The 20,117-nt window shown below is 55.2% G+C and overlaps 5 protein-coding genes across 5 annotated transcripts; 2 read left to right on the forward strand and 3 right to left on the reverse strand.

Annotated features, from left to right (window-relative positions):
• Positions 1 to 2,385: 2,385 nt before the first annotated feature.
• Positions 2,386 to 3,937, forward strand: J7T55_008395 (uncharacterized protein; the record flags this gene model as incomplete). The annotated part of the gene is made up of 4 exons (XM_053138708.1): positions 2,386 to 2,434; positions 2,513 to 3,253; positions 3,402 to 3,478; positions 3,530 to 3,937. 4 exons carry the CDS (start codon positions 2,386 to 2,388, stop codon positions 3,935 to 3,937), a joined length of 1,275 nt encoding a protein of 424 aa, XP_052997671.1.
• A 917-nt stretch (positions 3,938 to 4,854) lies between these two features.
• Positions 4,855 to 5,711, forward strand: J7T55_008396 (ATP synthase H chain; the record flags this gene model as incomplete). Its single annotated transcript, XM_053138709.1, has 3 exons — positions 4,855 to 4,881; positions 4,995 to 5,085; positions 5,437 to 5,711. 3 exons carry the CDS (start codon positions 4,855 to 4,857, stop codon positions 5,709 to 5,711), a joined length of 393 nt encoding a protein of 130 aa, XP_052997672.1.
• A 2,630-nt stretch (positions 5,712 to 8,341) lies between these two features.
• J7T55_008397 (uncharacterized protein) lies at positions 8,342 to 11,147 on the reverse strand (the record flags this gene model as incomplete). Its single annotated transcript, XM_053138710.1, has 2 exons — positions 8,342 to 9,779; positions 9,841 to 11,147. 2 exons carry the CDS (start codon positions 11,145 to 11,147, stop codon positions 8,342 to 8,344), a joined length of 2,745 nt encoding a protein of 914 aa, XP_052997673.1.
• Positions 11,148 to 17,204: 6,057 nt separating this feature from the next.
• Positions 17,205 to 17,918, reverse strand: J7T55_008398 (uncharacterized protein; the record flags this gene model as incomplete). The annotated part of the gene is made up of 1 exon (XM_053138711.1): positions 17,205 to 17,918. The coding sequence occupies one exon, from the start codon at positions 17,916 to 17,918 to the stop codon at positions 17,205 to 17,207; it is 714 nt and encodes a 237-aa protein (XP_052997674.1).
• Positions 17,919 to 19,438: 1,520 nt separating this feature from the next.
• On the reverse strand, positions 19,439 to 19,854 carry J7T55_008399 (uncharacterized protein; the record flags this gene model as incomplete). Its single annotated transcript, XM_053138712.1, has 2 exons — positions 19,439 to 19,560; positions 19,638 to 19,854. The coding sequence occupies 2 exons, from the start codon at positions 19,852 to 19,854 to the stop codon at positions 19,439 to 19,441; spliced, it is 339 nt and encodes a 112-aa protein (XP_052997675.1).
• Between the last annotated feature and the right edge of the window lie 263 nt (positions 19,855 to 20,117).

Here is a 20,117-nt window from a genome sequence, read left to right on the forward strand (position 1 = left end):
TGCGATTCGACGTGGGAGCGAGCGACGGGGATGGCACGGCGGCGGGCGCAGTGTCCGATGAAACGTGTTTGAATCATAAATTCCGAGGCATCGGAGTCTTTTCTCGCTAGTTCGGTGACGGCGACGCTGCCCGCGGCGAGGTACTGTCGCTGCATACTCCAACGTGCCAGTGTCGTTGATAGCAGCCCTGCAGAGCCCTGCAGAGCCCACATTATAGAGTTGAGGCGGAGTGACGGAGGGTTTTCTTTCCTCGGTGGGGGTTGCCCACCCTGTCCAGCTGAGCCAGGGCTGGCAAGACTATCATTTCGTGATGATCAAATGCGGGCAGGGACTTGGCGTCATCCGAGGGGAGATTGTCAAAACCCTTGGCTCGATTGGCAGAACGATGTCAAGTGAGGAGATACGTGGAGTCTATCATCAGTCTATGCGGTCTATGCAGCACTGTACTGTGTGGTAGATATCTGCGATAGCATTGTACCTTGGTTGGCCCTGTCGCGTCTCAGGGTGGATCACACTCGGCAGCCTTACCGAACGGGAGGAACCCAACCTAAACCCCCCCAAGGCCAAATCCAAATCCCAACCCAACCCAGCCTAAGCCCAGCCCTTTTGCCGAACCTTGCAGCACACGTTGTTATCTCCGTTACAGAAGTGATGGTGTGTGCGTGTGTGAGTGAGTGCATGTGTGTGTCCAGACACCAGACTTCAGAGCCGAAACTTGCTCGCTCGTCCGCTGTCTCACCCACCGGACCAGGGATTCATGACACGCAAGCTCCACGATCCATCACTCGCTGGATTCAGGTCTCACTCATGCTCTCTCTCTCTCATGCTTTCATGCTTTCACGTTTTCCATGTCCCCAATCACAATCGCACTCACATTCTTGGACATGATAGCCAATCCTGCGGCGCTATTGTCAGCGCTACCGGACGGAAAGGTCTTCTTCCAGGCTGAAGATCATCTATCTATTTCCAGCCGCGCCACTCCGAACTGGCGCCCTTTGTCGGCACCTGCGCGGCGTGGAAAGCAGATGCCATTCTGGGCACCTGCACTGTGACATCGAGTAAGACTGATGGCGATCGACTCGCAGGACACAATGTACCTAGAGTACCGCACCTTCCCCCTATCACCGCGATGGTGGGGTGGGTGAGATGCTGAGAATACCGCTTCATTCTATTGGACCCCCTTCGCTGCTGCTGCTAGGGGTCGCCTGGGTCCTTACTGGGGGCCAGTCCTACCCACAGCTGTGTGCAAGTAATGTATTACTACTACACTAGTGGTCTGTTGATGGGCCCCATATCGAGGCGAAGCCGTCTTCTCCTAATGAGCACAGGTACAGTAGCAACCCATTCTCTCGGCTGTATTATTCGTGTATCTGGGAAGCACAGACGAAAGGAGTTGCCAAAAAGGGACGGAAAGGTCTATCGGATGGGTTCAGTGGCTTGGTGTCAAGTGCCTTGCACGGGCGCAGGATCCCTCCCTCCCCGTCTGTCAACCCAAGACAGCCCAGCTAAAAGGTCCGGATAAAAATCGAAGGACCAGCCAGGGAGGAACAGGTATGACACGAGCATACTTGACCCCGTCCCTCTCGCAAGTCTCTTTTCATCTTGCTCAAGCGAGCTAGGCACGACCAGGAAGGCCTAACCACGAGTAAGAACGACAACTTGCACCAACCTTGTCTAAGTCAGCAGTAAGGCTTAAACGAATAAGTAATCCTCGACAATAGTCAGTCAGTCCCAGTCTGCTGCGACGCGAACCTGTCTTGTCCTTTCCCAGACGTCCTGACGTCCAACGGCACCGAAACAATCTTGTCGAGCTCGGCCTGGGTGTATACCCTGTCCGTCCCTCCCTTGGCTCCCCGGGGAGCCTCGAACTTCGAAAGTTGGACATCCCAGCCCATTCCCGTACCCATTTCTTCCAAGCCGCACTGTCAACCGCCAGAGCCAACCAGCGCCAACGTTTTAGCTACCGACCTGTCTCAAAAGCCTCGTCAAGCTCAAGCCCTGCTTGGCGCCGCGTCACGGGCCATTGTTCATCGTTTTCATTTTCCCCCAAATTCGAGTCCGGCGTGTGGTCCGCGCTTTTCCCACCCTCACATGAGTAGTAGCCTCGATCGGCACTGACATGACATATCCTTCCAACTCTAACTTACACGAGGATCCACATACCCTGACTGTTGGAATACACCGCCCAGCATCGAGGTCGGTGCTTGAGCTTCTGGGCATAGGAGTAATATTTGTATATCAACTCGTCACATCCCTCTTCCACCCTCCAGAGAAATCGGACGCGAGGAACCGTGCCGGACATCTCACGACACTGACATCAAGTCAATTCGACGCCAACATCTCCTGCGACAGAATATCTACGCAAAGTGTTGTGTTCACGTCAAAATGCCGACTTATTCATCTTTCGCGGCTGCGGCTGCGGCTGCGGTTCTATGTGAGTGAAGCAAACCCACACACGCCCTCGATCACTCGCGCACCATATCGGTGTACCAGCCCTCACTATTCGTCCTAGCTGCTGACGCCCCAGCAACAGCAGCAACTTCAGCAAGCGCAGCAACAGTTAGCTACTGCGCTTCAGGCAGCATCTGCTACGCCGTGGGTGTCCCAAGCACCACGGCTTCATCTGGCAGCGGCAACATCTACTTCCAGATCTCAGCACCAACGACCTATTCATGGGTAGCCCTGGGCACCGGCACCCAGATGAAAGGGGCAAACATCTTCATCATGTACCAGGACGGCCAGGGCAACGTCACCGTGTCAGCCAGGCCTGGTACCGGCCACCAGCAGCCCCAGTACGACGCATCCACCGCGTCGCAGCTCACGCTCCTCTCGGGGAGCGGCGTCAGCGGGGACACCATGGTGGCGAACGTGCAGTGCGCGAACTGCGAGTCGTGGTCGGGTGGGACCCTGAACGTCGCCAGCTCTGGCTCGTCGTGGATCGCGGCGTGGAAGGAAGGGTCCTCGCTGGCCTCGACCAGCCAGTCGGAGTCGATCTCGTACCATGATGCGCACTCCGAGTTCAACTTGGACCTGACGCAAGCGAGCATCACCTCGGACAGCAACCCCTTCGTCGGTGCTGCAGCCACGACGCCTTCGTCGTCAGGGTCGTCGGGTTCCAGCGGCACCACGACGGTGAGACCTAGTAGTGCGGTCATCTGGGCCCATGGCCTCGGTATGGCGATTGCTTTTGCAGTTCTGTATCCTCTGGGGTCTGCTGTAATGCCTTTGTTCGGGAAATGGCAACTCCATAGTGGTTAGTACACTCGAATGGATCCTTCTCCTTCCAATGCAGCGGTAAGGTGGCTTGGTAAAAGGCGTAGGAGACCAAGATTCTCTGCGACATCTGCCGCCCCTTGGTCTGCTCCTAGGAATGTAGACATCATGTATTGACGAACTCCTAGGCTGGCAGATGGTGACCTGGCTGCTCATGTGGGCTTGCTTCGGCCTTGGCGTATACGGCGCTCAGCAGCGGAATATGGTGAGTAGAACCGTGACCGAATGCGTCTGTCATTGCTGACCACGCCTCCAGCTCTTTACCAACTCTCACGTTCAACTCGGCACTGTTGTGGTCTGCGTGCTTGCGATCCAACCTGCTCTCGGCTTCATCCACCACCAGCAGTTCATGAAGACTGGCAGCCGCGGCATCTTCAGCCATGCCCACATCTGGTGGGGTCGGCTCTGGCTGGTTCTGGGAGTCATCAACGGCGGCCTGGGACTGCAGTTGACCGACGCAAGCAACAGCCTGATCATTGCCTACTCTGTGATTGCTGTAATCATGTACCTGGTGTACGCAGTCGTCAAGACACTGGTCTCGTTCCGGTCCAGGTCCAGAAGGTCGAACGGCAGCATAGAAGGACGCAAGGCGTCGGGGGCTGGCTATGTTGAGCATGGGGATGAGATGAACCTCAACAGGTATCCGGACCGTCAGTACAAATGAGAGAGGAATGAGCCTCGGTGAAGGAAAAATGGGTAAGGGGTGGAGAAGACTAGATCATGAGCGACTTGGGTATGGAAGAGGCCTGAGAACTCTGCGCTGAGCAAGTAACAAAATTGTAGATATTTAATGAACGAAGATCACGATGACAAACCTTATTCACTTGCTAGCTTAAGGTCGGGTGTCCGCTTCGCGGCCACAGTGTCTCTGAAATAATTCAAAGGAAATAGGTGAAATATATGACAACCCCATAAGATAACCTCCTATGGGATGACCTGTTGTCAGATAACCTTCTAGAGGATAATCACCGTTGGGATAATCTGCTGTAGGATGCTTCCCTGTAGGATATACAGGCATGGGGATGTAAGCCACAGGGGGCTCCGTAACGACGTCCTATCAATTTTGAGAGTGTGGCGGTTTTGTTCAAGAGCGTATGTGACAAGTACTAGCTTTTGACCTTGTGCCACAAATGCGCTTGACAAGGAGCGATGGCTGTCAAGATCGTGAACTTGTTTCCCAGCATGCCCAGGTGACCAGTAGAGCAGTGACGTATACATGAGTGAACGTTCATTGACGACATGTGCAGCCAGCAACCTTAGCATTGGGCTCTGGCCTAGCAATCAGGTCTAGAATAATAGTCTAGATCGATTTGGGGGGGGGGGGGGAGGCGATGGCATGAATCTGGGGGCTAAAGAGCTGGCATCGTCACTTGAGGAGGGAGAAGAAAGCCGGGGTGGGTGAATGCGGGGAACACGTGACTCGCCATCGCTCCTGCAAGCTCCGAGCATCCATGATGATGGTCCGTTTGGCCTTCCGATTTTTTGGAAAAGACCTCAGCCCAGCCAACGCAACCAATCCAACTCGCCCTCCCGCCTCTCCCCCCCGTTCACGCGTCAATTGAGCACCCCAGAACAGCCAAGATGCTCTTCTCCGTTTCCCGAGCTTCCGTATGTCGAATTCCTGATGAGCCTGGCGATGGCCGCTGCCGCGTCGTGACGGGCGGCCGTTGCAGGAGTCGTTTTTCAAGAGAGCTGGCTGCTAACAATCGGGTGCAACACAGAGCCGCCAGGCCGTCGCCGCAGTCTCCCGACTTGCTGGCCGCAACTCTATTCAGATGAGGACCTTCCTCAACCCCACGGTCTCGCGAAGAGGTACGTCGAGCATTTTCCCTTTCGCCCATTACACGTGTTCGCACCCCAGTCCGGGAGCGGCAGGAAGGTGGATTGCGGTGGAGGAGCCCTCGAGCGGGCCGGACCTTGGAGATAGCATCACGTCACGACTCGACCTGCCCGACCAAGCTTCCCATCGGCCACATCTCCCGGGCCTGCTTGCATTTCATGCCATACCTTACTGCATCTCCATAGAGCCTGCAACTCTTCCATTCACTTCTGTTCACTGCTCCGGCACCACCCGTCCAACCAACACACGCAGCCCCCTCGACCCACGCTATCTCTGATACCAATCCTCATCACATCGATACTAACACCGCCTTGTCCTCATAGCCGACTTCGTCCAAGAACTCTACCTGAAAGAACTCAAGGCCTACAAGGCACCAGCACTCAAGGCCAACGACGCCGAGGGCCAGGTCCTGACCTTCAACCAGCCCAAGACGCCCAAGTCCCCCGAGGAGACCGACCTGGCCTCCTCGCTGCAGGAGTACGAGAGCATGGCCGTCGAGGTCGAGGGCAGCGAGGGCGCCGACGCCAGCAAGCCCGCCGCCGTCATCGAGGACTGGCTCGTTGAGGAGGACGAGGAGGAGCACGCCCACGGCCACTAAATTTGCCGCACAAGCAGGCAGCCCGGCCGGGCAACATGGAATTGCAGAGCGAGGGTGTGGAGATAGGAGAAGGACCTTGGCGTGCGTCGAGTCCGCAGGAGTACCTCATCCATATACACAAGGAAACAGCAGCCGCAGCTGATGTCTAGCGAAAAGACGTTCTTGGTGGAGGGAGGTCAGGTGTGCCGGGAGCAAGGGAGAGACTCGGAGGAGTAATCCGTGTACATTTTTATATCATGCTTTCCTTACGACGTTGGGAATCGACAGACATCGCCTCATTGAGGCACTCACTTACCACTTTTCTCTTGCGTCGATGTGCTGTCAGCATCTGCCCGCTAAAATACCGCTGCACTAGTGTCGCCGTCGTCTCCATCACAATACTGCAAAACACAACGACTGCCGTGGACAACAGGTTTCTCACACTTGACTACTGAATATCTAAGGAAGAAGGCGTTGCCATCCGGATCTTAATTGTACTAGACTTCTGGTGTCATGTACAGCAAACAAACCTGCTACTTGTCAACGTACCCATCCTATACGAGAAATGTTCGGTGTGATCCAGTATTTACCAGGCCAGGCTCATCTGTATACAGAGCGTCCTTGCCATCGTCACCGCTGCTATCAGAAGCTACGCAGGTTGAAACAAGCACTCTTGAACTTCGAACATATTGAGTTGACTGACAAGCCTTGTCTGTCATCAGTATCAGGCCTCCGAGGCATACAAAACAGCAGACAGGAAAGCGAAGAGACCTGCCAGCCCAGGTATCTAGGAGTATCTCCTTCAAGAGACTAACTGCCAAGTTAGCGATAAGAGGAAAATCGCCGACCCTGGATGGCCGGTATGGACACATTCCTTCGCTCTCTTCGGTCGCTACACCGCTTGGTTGTATTCACCGTCGTCCCACCGGGGTCGCCCGATGGATCGCTATTCTACATACCAGTTATAGGACGCCACTACTGATTCACGGTAGGACTGCAGAAGCTCACGATGGGAGTCGCATTCGAAGAGGCCCTCAGATAGTAATTGCCATCACTTTAGAGACCACGCTCGCTCCGTGCAAACATTACGAAGAAGCTAGCATCGAGTAACTAAGAGAGTAATAGGAGAGAGCATTTCTCATGCGATACCCAACTCACAGCACGGTATATAGCATAGCACAGCATTATGGTATGTGTAGCATATAGACGCACCTTTGATAGCTGCAAAAGGAAACTTTTGCCCGTCGCCCTGCTCGTGGACTCTGTCTTGGGGATTCTGTCTTGGGGATTCTGTCTTGGGGACTCTGTCCGGAGAAAGCATTGCCACACGGCTCCCTGCGGCCGAAGACAACCCATAAATTAGGTCTCGGTGGACGGGGGGTGGATACGGACCTGAAGACGGTAGATGGAGCTCGTGTGCTCATATGAGCGTCTCTTGCTCATCTTGAGTCTCCTGCTCCTCTCACTCTATGTCTTCCTGCCCAGGTGTCCACTCCCAGCAGCTCCTCCTCGACCGGCATCTGCCCCACGACCATAATAGCTAAACTGCTGCGAGAGAGAGAGAGAGAGAGAGAGAGAGAGAAAAAGAAGGAAAACGGACCACCAGAGAGCAGAGCACGCGGAAACGAGTAAGAGGGGAAACGCTGGCCCAGTCTACCTCTACGCCATTCGATTTCTCACTGCGGTCGCCGTTGTCATTGCCAGGCCACCCACTCCACTTTAAGGGAGAATAACAAGAAAATCTCGAGGGGTCGATCGCTTGGCATGTTGGGTACGCGCTCCTCGAAAGGCGGAGAACTATCTGTGTGGCGAGATAAATGCACTGATTGCATGGCACACGGTCCGTCAAGGGGAACCATCGAATCAAGCTCTGGATCTCACTTGAGTTCTCTGTTATGCTACCATTCACTCATTTCAAATCACTATTCGCTTGTAGGCACACGAGGGCAACATGAAAGGGCTGGCATGCCCAGTTGAGTACAGCGCATTAACTATTACCACCATAGGCATTGATTTCCATCGATCTGTTGGAGACCTAAATACATGCTGGTATCTGGCTGCCCTTTAGAGTAGAACAGCTCGTGATCTCGCCTCCCACCCCTGACGAAGCGCTCTGTTGCTGCCCTTGGAATACTTGCTAGATACCATACCATGTTGATATCTCCTGTGTCAAGTGGCCATCAAGATACTCGTATGAAGTATCTGGGTCTTGCCTGGCGGCGCAGATTAGCTAGCCAGCCGTTCCGACCAATCCCTGTTGTCAGATACACGTCCACAATGTGAAGCGTACCAGCTTGTGCTACCTCCTCCCCAATCCTGCTGGTGGTCAACCACTCGTACAGGCTTCGCTAAATAGCAGAGCCCAAGCAATCGTCGCGACTCCGAAATGACCAAGAGGGACTCCAACCCCCCACTAAGAGGCCCCCACCCGAAAGAATCGTTTTGTGCAATCATGAAATCAAATTCTGTTACCAGGACGCCAGGGCCTTGCGCTGCATCATGTGCCAAACGCAAATGTTTCTGAACCGCCCGTATGCAAATGCGTGATGCGTAGTACCAATCTCATGAACGTGAAAACCGTCGATCGCCCTTTTTTGTATCCCGAAGAGGGAGAGAAAAGTTAAGAAGCATCGGCAGTCGATGTCGCCCTCTCACATGTCGAAATCGCCCCCACCAACAAGGTGGTCGTCATTGGTGCGAACCACCCCGCTCATTCGATTTGGCTTTCGAGTATTGACATCGTCTGCGTCGTCCCATTCATTGGTCTTGCTCCGGTCTACATCCATCTCGTCGTCTTGTAGCCGATCTCTCATGTGATCGTCCAGTGCACTCTCGTCAACAAATGTGAAGCCTTGGAAGTTGGCCTGCACAGATGGTGACAGAGGCGTAGACGTTGCGAAGCCACGTGCTAGGGCAGCTGCTCGCTCGTTGAGAGAACCATTCGTGTTCAGGGCGTTGGTGAATTCGGGGTCGAAGTATGACACATCGGTGTCAGACTTGAGGCTGGGCTTGAATGGTGGTGTGATTACCTTCTTCGACAAGGCCTCCCAGTCAACGTCGTTAAAGAACGGGTGGCGCTTGAGCTCTTCGGCATCGTCGTTAGCGCCCAGTCGATGCTTCGCGTTCCTGTTCAACAACCCCTTGACAAAGTTGCGCCCCTCTAGGGATAATGTGTCTCTTGGGAACCGGACCTTTCCGAAGGCGATGTTCTTGTACATCTGCTGGGTATCCTCGGCGTAAAACGGACTCCAGCCGCAGCACATTTCAAAGACAAGTACACCCAGTGACCAGAAGTCAACCATCTTTGTGTAGCCTTGCTCGTCCAGCAGAACTTCCGGCGCAAGATACTCGGTCGTTCCGCAGAAAGTGTTGGTGGTATCATTCTTGGTGAGATTCGCCTTCGAGAGACCAAAGTCGCACAGCGCGATATGTCCGTTTGCGTCGAGCAAGATGTTCTCCGGTTTCAAGTCCCGGTACACAATATCGTTTTTGTGCAGATGCTCGATAGCCAGAATGAGCTCGGCTATGTAGAACTTGGCCCTCTTCTCATCGAAACGTCCCTCTTTTTGCAGGTGCCAGAATAGTTCGCCCCCCGACATGTAATCCGTCACAAGGTAGAGATCGGATGGCGTCTGGAACGAGAATTTGAGACCCACGATGAATGGAGACTCTGATGTCGCGGTCCGAACCAGGATGTTCCTCTCTCCGACAGTATGGGCCACCTCTTTCTTTTGTACGATCACCTTCTTGGAGAGAACCTTCATCGCGTATATGCGACCTGTGTCCTTCTTCCTGACCTGGTAGACCTGCCCGAAGGTTCCCTTGCCGATTAAGCGGAGGATTTGGAAATCTTCTGGGCCAACGTGTCGTCGCTCGGTCCGTTGGTACAGTGCCTCAACGTATAGCTCGCCGGTAGGAGCGTTCTCCTCCATTGTATCTGCGTGGCCCTTCAGGGCAAACCAGCCCCGGATCGGCTCTTTGCTGTCCGGGCGTCTCGCTTGCAGGTCAACGTGTCCCAGGAATTCCGAGCCTTTTGCCCCCTGGTCGTATACGGAAATGTCGACAAGCATGTCCGAGTCGACAACGTCACTGCATGCCAGAATCAGCAAACCGTACATTTCAAACTGTCTGCGCACTTCTCCCAACTTACAAGACAGCCTCGGCGTCCCACTTCGGATTCGTGAACGACTGACGTTGGGACCGGCTGCGGAAGCTGTGTGGTTCGCCGGTGCTGGTATTGCTGCTTTGGCGGCTTCTCATCGGGATAGCCATCGGTCGGCCTGAATCGCTGCCCTGCCGTTGGATGGGGACCCCTCCCATGGCGACATTGGAGATTGCCGTTTCATCATCATCTTCGTCCACGCGTGGGCCGCTCGAAATCAACTCGCTTCGTTGAAAGACGGCAACCACGTAAGGGGCTCGACATTTTCGTAGACCCCTTGCCTCGCTTATCTTGATGGTGAGTTTGCCCTTGACTGCTGGCAAGCTTGATGGCGCAGAAGATCCAGGCGGGGTCTGCGTGCCCGTGGCGCTCGAGCTCTCGTCGCTTGTCCTCCGCTCGTCTGTGCCGTCGTTCCGAGCTACTTTCGTGGACGACAAAGTTCGGGTTGGGGTAGATTGGCCGCTCTTTGAAGCCACGTCGTTTGTTAGCTTCTTAAGTTGACGAACAGAAGCAGGGTCTTCAGAAACATCATCCTTCTTCGCAGAAGTGGGGTGCTCGTGTTTTGGGGAGGTAAGTGAAGTGGAATCTCTGCGACTGCCAGGAGTTGAGAAGTGACGAGCATTCACGTTCGACTCGGTGACCGCGACGGAGGCCACTGGGACAAGCGCAGATGGTCTGCGGCCGTTCATGCCTGTGAGTTCCGAAATGCTCGTCTTGTGGAGATGAGGCGGGGTGACAGCAGAGCCAGCCCTCTGCCGCGAGCCGTCCCCACAGTTCTCGCCGACCTTGGCACCGCGCACTGAAGAGCGTGAAGACGCGGGAGGAGTGGGATATGGGTGAAACTCGGCGCTCTCGGGAGGAGGCTTCTCTTCTGAGAGCACGCCCACCGTCTCATGAGGGAGGAGAGGTGGTCCTTGGGCCTCAGGTGGGCTGCGAGAGGCGGGCTCAGCAGGGCTGACTGGTAAATGTGAGGGTGGGGAGGAATTGAGATGCTGGTCATGCCCTGCATCTGCCTCTGCCTCTCGCTCTTCCCCGTGCTTTCCCTGCTGAGGCGCATCACAAGGCGCAGCCTCGGCCCGTGTCGTCGCAGAAAAGGTGCCAGACCACAGACGCTGAAGAGAGGCTGGACGAACCTGGCCAGTGAAGTAGCTCATGATGCCGGGCAGTCGCTTGTCTTGAAGATCTGGTTGGGGGGTAGCGATGCCGGAGCGTGGAGCTTCGTAAATCTGGTCTGCGCCGTCGTCGTTGTCTGCCGCGGCAGTCCTGCTGCGCTCGTTAGGATTTGGATTTTCCATTCTGCCTCGCTTTCTTATGGGGGTGGTAGGGTGCAGAAAAAAAAAGGGTAGAGGGCGGAGGGGCAGGCGGCAGGAATCGGAAGACAGGGGCAGTAAGCTTGTGAAAGTCCCAGCGGTGACGATAGTGTGCGGGTCAGGGTGTTTAAAGAGGCAGGCCACGATGGGGAATTGCTAATCTGCGGGAGGGGGTGCGCCCATGTGCGGGTCAATGAATGACGTCCTTGGGCTGGGAAAATTGGAGAAATTTTCAACGTGCTGGAGCCATGCTGGGGCACACTGTTTTTCGGGACTTTCAGGGCCTAAGAACTACTGGAGCAGGGCCGAATTGCAGGAGGAGATTGCAAAACAGTGCATGCAAGAGCGCCAGATGCGCAGCCAGTAACGTGTATCATCTCCGAGAACCCGCCCACCTCCGTGGCTAGCTCTCACGAAGCTGGAGGTCAAGCATCCTTGGGACTACCTGGAGCTGTGCGGCCTGTGGTCTGTGGTTGATGAACCGAGCCTGGGACAACGAACCAAAAGGTGGGCATGTGGGGGGAGAGTTTGCCCGGGGCCGCCAGGCACAAGGTGCTCAAGTCAAGGTGCTCGACCTCACTTGGAGCCGGGTGGGGTGGATGCAGTGATGGTCCATCATGGGCGCGCTCGGTCAGCGAGTCATTGGCAAAGTCGCTCGACTGATTTGAAGCTCAGTCAGCCCCCGGGGGTCGCGGCAGATGCACCGGGGAGCGGGCAGTGGCCAGCCAGCTTTGCTGTGCGCAGTAGGCTTTCCCGGAGCCGCAGGCCTCCCTGGGTGTTTGGCCAAAGTTCAGACTCTGACACCCGGCACAGAGATAGGTACAGACAGACAGGCAGGCAGACAAAAGGGGGCCCCAGTGGAAACGAAACAACAACGGTGTGCAGGTGTAGGCTTGGGTGCAGGTGCAGGACTAGGTGCAGTGCCCAACGCACCGCCCAGCGCTTCCAAGGAGCTGGTGCTCGGCCAGTCCGCGAGTACCTGTGTGTGCCCAAGACAGGGTACGGTACTGCGTACACGGGAGGTACCAACTGCGCGCCAGCAGCCCAGGCACTATGGGATGGTGCTATGTTGCTGTGGTGCTGTGGTGCTATCCCATGGATGGTGCGGTAGGCGACCCGAAACATCGCACAATCTCCAGTCCCAGGCTGGTAACGCGGCAGCCGGGAGAACGGAGAAAATGGCCAGGGAAACCGGTACTAGACCGAGTCAGGCTGGGGGAACGGGCAATTGCTCGAGCTTCACCCATCCGTGACGTTGAGGTGATAACGGCTAGCTGGCGACGTCGGGCAAGTCCCGCACCACAGGCACGGCGCGACAGCGACAAATTGATACAATTGTCGCCGGAAACGCTGGTGTGGAGCGTGCCATTGGATGCTTCTTTGGAGGGGAGATCCAGTCGCCCCCCACTCAGCCTGGACTCTGTTGTGGGCTGGTGGGTAAATGCTGGAGGGGGACCCTGCCGCATCTGCCATATGCCATGCTGCTGCCATATGGCAATTCTGTTCCAAGATTCCGCAACCTCGCAAAATAGCTGACTGGGCCAGCCGCGGCAAGCTGCAAGAAGGGTCCTGCGCGACAGTCGAGCCCGTAAATGGACAGGACTGAACAGGATAGGACAGGACATGGGACAAGGCCCAGGACAGCCAGCCAGCCAGCCTGCCTGCTTGCCTGCCATTCAGCCACCAAGTCATCCACTCGGACTTGGCCTTTGCAGGTGAAGGAGGTAGACTAGGCGGAGGCAGAGGCAGACAGGTCGACAGGAATAAACAAGGCAGTCCATCTGCGTGGTGACGCGCATTGCTCGTGTGTACCACGCAGGCTAGGGGTTCTAGAAGGAAGCAATGGGGCGGAGAGGGCAGGGCGTGCGCGCGGGATGGGCGTACACAGTAATGTAATGTTGAGAGCAAAGGAGTGCAATTAGGAGTTTAGGCGGGGGAGTCCTGCCATGACGGCAGGGTGCACCCCTCCACTGGGGGGAGCAGCTCCACTGGGGGCAGACGGGCAGACTGGGCAGACTTGGAACCTGGGACGACCATCACCGGGTGTCAAGTTGATGTGAGGTGTATCATTGACGGGAAGAGCGAGTAAGGAGGCACACTGATGACTGACCGATTATAGAGCATCTTTGCCGTCGCTCTTCGCAACAGGTCGAAACTGCCGCTCGATGCGGCCTCAGCTGGGTTGGTCGACATGCTGCTGCTGGCTTGTGGACGGCAGGCGAAGAGTCATGAAGGCCAGGTGCGAGGTGCTGGAGGAGGCGATGGCACCATGCGATGCGAGGCGACGCGTTGAGGTGCGATGCGTTGCCTTGCAATGTGGTGCGATGGGACCGGATGGGACGGAGAGAGATATTTGAGAGGCAGTCAGTCCACTCGAGGTAGGTATGCTGCCGACCGAGGGTCGGTCGTCGTCGGAAGAGGTGGTGGTGACGGGTGGTAATTTCAAGGCAGGTAGTTCTGTGTCCTCGCCAAGGAGGCTGAAGTCGAGTCGGGTCGAGGCGAGTCGAATCAGGAGCGGTGGTGTCTGTGTCTGGGCTCAAAGCTGAGATCAGAGACACTGTCGATGTAATTTGTGTGCGTGTGTGTGGCGAATTGCGGTTGTGATAGGCCACGGGCCCGTGGGATTCCCAATGTGGGTACTGAGCTGCGGTATCTTGTCTGTGTCTGTCTGCACAGGTGTTGGTAGTGTTGGTAGTAGTCTGTGGTCTGTGCCCGTGCCTATGCTGGGGAGGGGATTGCCCGCCGTCTGGTTGTGCTTGAGCAGTTCGGATTCCACTTCCCTTGACACTTGGCTGCTCTCTACTGTACTCCACTTCACTTGGCTTCACCTCACTTCACTCTGGGTTGGAGTCTCGACTTTTGGTCTTGAACCTATGTGTCTGTAGGTCTGTCGCTAGCAAGGACTACTGGACTAGAGGCCATGTATGAATATTCGTCCGTTGGTTGTAACATCTGTCCGCCCGTCTGATCTCACGCTTCGAGTGGGAGCAGCAGGACGGGTGGGCGGGACTGTCGCTTTTTTTTTTGTTGGTGCTGGTCCACGGGGGTATGGGCCTAGGAATTCGAAAAGTTGGGGGAGCGGGCGGGAAACTTTGGGTCCATGGGCCCCCCAAGCTCGCCCTTGCGCTTTGGGAAGGTGGGGCAGGCCTCACGAACAAGGGCCCGACTGAACCAGTTTGGGCTCCCACGCGACAAAACCAGCAGGCGGCATGGCAGGGCAGGGCAGGGCACAGGGCAGGGCAGAGCAGGGGGCCCAGGGAGGGATCGAACAGTGACAAGATAAGTAGCCTGGCCGGCCAGCGGCGACTTGCCTGTGCAGGACCGTCAACGTACCACAGCAGAAGCAAAGTACTTCCAGATTGTTTGGACTCACTCGCTTAATCCGCCTGCCTGCGTGCCTACGTGCGCACCTACCTACCTAACTAGGCGTGCCGGATACCCAAAGAGGCCCCCAAAGCTGACATGTCAGCAAGCACAGAAAGAACTGCGTCTGGTCTCATCCCCATTCCTCCCATGTGACGGCAGTACGCCTAGGCGGCCTGGGGCGACATGTCAAGCCCCTGCCACAGACAAGCCGCATCCATCCAGCCATCCAGGCCGTCCAGGATCCTTGCGTGCCCTGGACGACGGCCAAAGCCTGAAGGCCCGAATGCGCTGCAATCCAATCGAACTCGAACATGTCGTGCCGTGCGTCTCGAACCTCGAACCTCGAACCTCGAACTTCGAGCTAAGGGGCCATAAGCTAGGAATCGATAATTCCAAGTTCTATTTTTGCCCCTATCCGCCCAGCACCAGCTCGCTACGACTTACTCCAAGTACGGTACCTGCTCGCGTCCCCATGGTTTCAGCCTGTAGCCCATGCCTGCTGTGCTGGACAGAACAGCTTCTCGACCACAACAGGGACCTCTCAGTGACTGAGTGAACAGCGATCCCCTTTTCCAAAGCCGCGGTACATGTGTCTATGGCGAAGCCACCCACCCCCATTCTCTGTGTAGATGGAGGACGACGGGGAGGAGCGAGGCGCGGCAGCCCCGTGCGCTGGGCTGGGGTGAGGAATACGGCTGACGGAGGAAGCCAGGCCGCATGTCTATTTTCCGTCCTGGACGGCCGTGTCTCTGCGTGCCTATACATCGTGACACTTGTGACGCGACAAAGGAACGACCGCCGTTCCCGAGGTAGGACCAATCAAATCGTATATGCAAGTCAGATGGCGAGAGACCAGATCATGCAAAGCCACAAAATCTCATTCCTCATCTCTCATCGCCCCCAGCATTGAGCGAGCGGCCTGCCTAGTGTACACGAGCCAGCCCGTGACGGGAGGTGCAGGCCGATGGTGGTGATGTCCGAACCTCAATCTGGAAGCTCTCCCGCCTCACCAAGCAACGCATAGTCATACTATGGTTGTTCACTTCCTTAGCCTGGAAATCCGTTGAGCTGACCACGCTCTTCTCCGGCTATCTTTGCTTCTTCCAAATCTTGAGTGCCCTAGCGGTCGAGACTAGTCCATCAAAAGGTCAAGCACGGGTGATATGAGTTTTGGCCACTCAGGCCACTCTGAACTCTGAACAACGTTCCGGTGCAGTCTGTGGGAAGATGTACTGGGATACTAGGAACACTCTTGTACGTCCGCCTCACTGTATGACCACACCCCAAGGTTAACTTTGCTGTGTTCAAGTCGGAGCTTCTTGCCCCTATAACCAGTGCCCGCATCTCGATAATGCAAGGCAACTGTGATGCACTCCATGCTACACAGGCAAAGATGTTGAAGCGAGGGGGCTTCGTGTGTGCTTTTTGGTGGTGCTGCACACCACTGCCGGTTGCACGACCCGACCCGACGGTCGGACCCAAATCGCGAACCACCATCGGCCATCGAGCGTATAAACTTTACATGTATCCAGGGCCTCGCCTCTGCCCACCTGTCATCGTGCCCAGGTAAGGTTCAGGACGAAGTTTCAGTCCAATTACAGCACTCGGAAACGTTCTCCGAGCCGGACGCCGGGAGCGTTCCCGTGCATCTGGGCGCTCAGTGTTGGGATTTGGAGATCCTCCCCCCTTTTTTTGACTTCGTGTGTACGTCTCATCGCGCGTGGATCGCCCACGAGGTTGCCACGTTTCCGATCATGGAGACCCTCCCCCGTGCCCGCCTCTGGTTTCCCTGTTCGCCTCCCAGGCAGTCCCAAGCTGAGCTCCGGGGGCAACAGCGGTGAGGGCCGCCACGGAGCACATGTTTCTCGCCGCAGCAGGCCGTCGACGCGACATTGGGCGGATGTGGTATCGCCACCACGCTGTTCCGCGCGCACAACACAGCTCATTACACGACGGCAGGGGCAGGACTCGCGTGCGCCCCCTACACAATATCACACCGTCTTATTACCTACGCGCAGAATCGAGCAGTCGGAACGTGCCATTTACCCGTCCAGCTCAAACATGTACGTGTGGCTTTGCCTGCCAACGACGAAGCATGAGGTATTGTGAAACATTATGGTACGACTCGGAAGCTGAGAAGACGAATCCGACCGTGAAAAAACTTGCCTACTTGGGGACGTTGTGGCCGATGGGACACATTACAACTGCTGTAAATGACAAGTCCAGAAAGAATAAGTGTGTATTACCTTGCGGAGCGGGCATCCCAATGCGCACATCAACACTTTGTAGACTCGAGACTCCGTCGCGAGGCGATCTTCGTTTCTGCCTGGCAGTGAGCAGCCAAACTTGAAGACTTGTATGGCACAGACGGTCTCAAGGAATCGAGCAGAGCTGCGTTGAGAGCCTAAACGGTATCTAGCATAGAATCATGTGGGACAACCTTGTACATCCTGTGGGACGATCAACGTGGGAGTAAGGTTTCGATGGACGAAAATCATGTAAGTCATCGGGAGAGGCTCCTGCGCCCTGCTTGGGGGCTGCGTAGATCACCGACATGGCTCGACGTCTTTGTCCAATTTCGATTCCACGGTTCATTTCATTTTCACTGGCCTCGGTCGTAACTGATATCAACCGCCCAGGTCTTTCTGTGCCAGTCCTATCCCTCAGTGACCATCTTCACTCCAGCTCCACCAGAGACCTCTTCAGGTTCACCTCCACGTGGTCGAGGATCTTGCCCACCTCTGCCTCTCCGATCAGCTCGCTCAGCCAGCAAACGACCCAGGGGCTCAGCATCTCGTCCTCGTAGACGCTGGCGATGAACTCGTGCTTCTTGTCGTAGCCGGGCATGAATGCGTCCGATGCCTGGAATAGCCAGAGGTCCTTGACGCGATGATAGTTCTTGATCTCCTCCTTCAGCTTGGCCTCAGCGAACGGGCCGACCCAGACGATCCCTCGGTTGCTGGGGTGGAGGAAAAGGGTCTTCTTGATGTTGTCCGCGATAGGGGCGGGGTACCAGAACCGGTCCTCGACTTCCGGGGACGGACTGGGGCTGAGGGGGAGGGTCTCTCCGGTGAGGGGGCTCTTTTGAGCCTGCCACTCGTACTTCACTGGGAGAGGATTGATGAGGCGGCGCGATGATAGGTCGAATAGCTCTTCTTGGTAGAGGCCCTTGGGTGCTTTGACGACCTTATGGACTGCTTTCATCTTCTCCATTCTCTCCCACTTGTCGGGTACGTCGATTGGGTCGAGGTTGATATTTCGCTCCAGCGAAGCCCTGATATTTGGGAGCTTGATGGCCTTGATGGCTGCTGCGTCGGGGCTCTGGCGGACACGAATCTTCTTGCTGCTCCGAGCAGGCGTAGGGTACTCTTCCTCGGCGGCTCGCTTCATCTTGAGTAGTGTGATGGCTGAAGCAGGTGACAAGAGGGGTTGCGTGATTGGATTTCGGCTTCTTTGGACAAAGGACAGTAATTCAGAAAGGATGAGAGGAGTCTGTTCTTATATACATTCGCTCTTATGGAAGTTGTGGCACGTCAAGGCTCCATTCAAACCAGAGGAAACAATAGGAGGGCCAATAGAAACCTGCACGTAGTACACCAAGTCACTCGACAATAGCTTTCCACACTATTGTCCAAATGTCACAAAGCTTAGGAGAGGAAGTAACCGATTGAAAATCATCTGCAAAGGACAAAACCTAGAAAACCCATTTATTTGCCTTCGCTACTGGTTGTTTCCCTAGGTTTTCGTTTTTCATTCTACGGGCAACAATGTATTATCACTCAAAACTTGCCCTTCTTGTGTGGAGAAACTGCAATAATTGTGAAGGACTAGGAGGCTTCACATCAAAAGGTCAGAATACAGCCAAGCATTCGGGCTCGATGAAACGAGTAGCTCCCGGAGGGCTCTTATGAGGATGGGCATAATAACATGCCAAGATAATGTGGAGGGAGGGCATAAAACTCACTCAAATTGTGGGAAACACTCACAATCAAGTCTAGAGTCATATCAAGGAGAAAGCGCCTGAAACGCTTCATCGTTTTCCAGTACGGACCAGCATACAGCAACCATGGGGATCACATGCGTCGCCGTCCAACTTGACCAGTAGAAATGGTGTGTCCTCCTTGAGAGGTGCCTGCTGAGGGACATTCTTCATCACAATGGCATTCAATGAAACATTGTCACATGGGACCCAGTCTCATGAGATGACATACCAAGGAACGCGCTACTTAGGGTGAGGAATGGAACTCAAGAAACAAGTACACCCCAAGTTTTGAAAGGGTAGTGGAACATGAGGCACTGGAAATCAGGACAAGAAAAGTTTGTTCAGGCAAATGATGTCCATCATCGGTGCAACTTTTGAAGGCTGAACTTTACCCCATCAGCACCACCGGGACTTTGAAGCAAGACTTTATACAAAACTTGGTGAATGTCGAGAGACACCAAGAGAATTAATAGTCCCATTCCCGAGGAGCATTTTCGACATGAAAATTACCGTGACCCCTTTGAAAACAGTATCTCATGGTCATCAAATGCGATTTGGATATGTCTGATCTCATTCATTGCAGACTCCACTGCAAAGCATTCATGCCTCGCATTGAGAATGGCACACAGTAGAGGTTGCTACCAGAACACCACATGCCTGACATCCCCTCGACCCCGGCTCCGAAATAATTAGGTCCATCAGAGTACCAAAGGCTTGCATTGAAAATCCCTGACTCTGAGATAGCTTTCACATGACCATTCGTGATCATACAGATGACCCTGCTTGCCAGGCTTGCTCCGTGCGAGATGTGTTCGATTCCAATCATGTGGCCATCTCTCATCCACTTGCTCTACATTCCTCGGACTTGCGGGGCCAACACCCAGACTTTCCCTGTTCATTCAAGACATAAATCCTGATGATGGTGCTTCTAGGTGGTCATCTCCTTGTCGTGATCCTTGAGCTTCGCAACGAGATTTCGGAGGCGAGACTCTAGATCTGGTGTCATGCCCGGCACATTCTGAGCCATGGGTGGAAACATGGGATCACGCGCTGCATGAGTCTCTTGTGTTAGAAGCAGCACTGACCTGGGGGGTCGTGAGCAAGATTGGGGGGGGGGGAGGCTTTACGAGTCTTGAAAGATCGGTGTTCCAGCCTGCTGTTTGCTGTGGTGTACTCGTCCCTCCACTTCTGGTTGTTGAGCCAGTTGGTGGGTGCTGCAGTCTCCGACATTGTGATGTCGCCGTTTGCGCCATTAGTGGCCGGAGGTTGGCTTGGGTTATGGCTTTTCGGGGTGGGGGTGGGAGTCTGCGCTGGGCTGTCAAGCATGATCGCGTCTGTACTCATTGTAAAGTGTGGTTTTGGTTTTCACGGCGAGGTATGGTCTCAACTCTTGCCCGCGTGTCGGAACGGGGATTCACTAGTTGTGAGATGGGAATGAGTTGAGAGGAGAGGTGCACGGGCGCTTCAGAAGCTTGGATTCAGTTCTGTACCTGAGTGAAGTGCAATGGAGTTGAGGCTTGTACGTACATGAAGTGACGTTGAGAGGGACCCTGATGGCAGCCCCACCACTGCGGGTCTCGACAAGGGATCCCTGCTTAAGCATCTGC

This window comes from Diaporthe amygdali (genome assembly GCF_026229845.1).
Source record: "Diaporthe amygdali strain CAA958 chromosome Unknown NODE_4_length_2575358_cov_65_588622, whole genome shotgun sequence".
NCBI classification, from domain to species: Eukaryota; Fungi; Ascomycota; class Sordariomycetes; order Diaporthales; family Diaporthaceae; genus Diaporthe; species Diaporthe amygdali.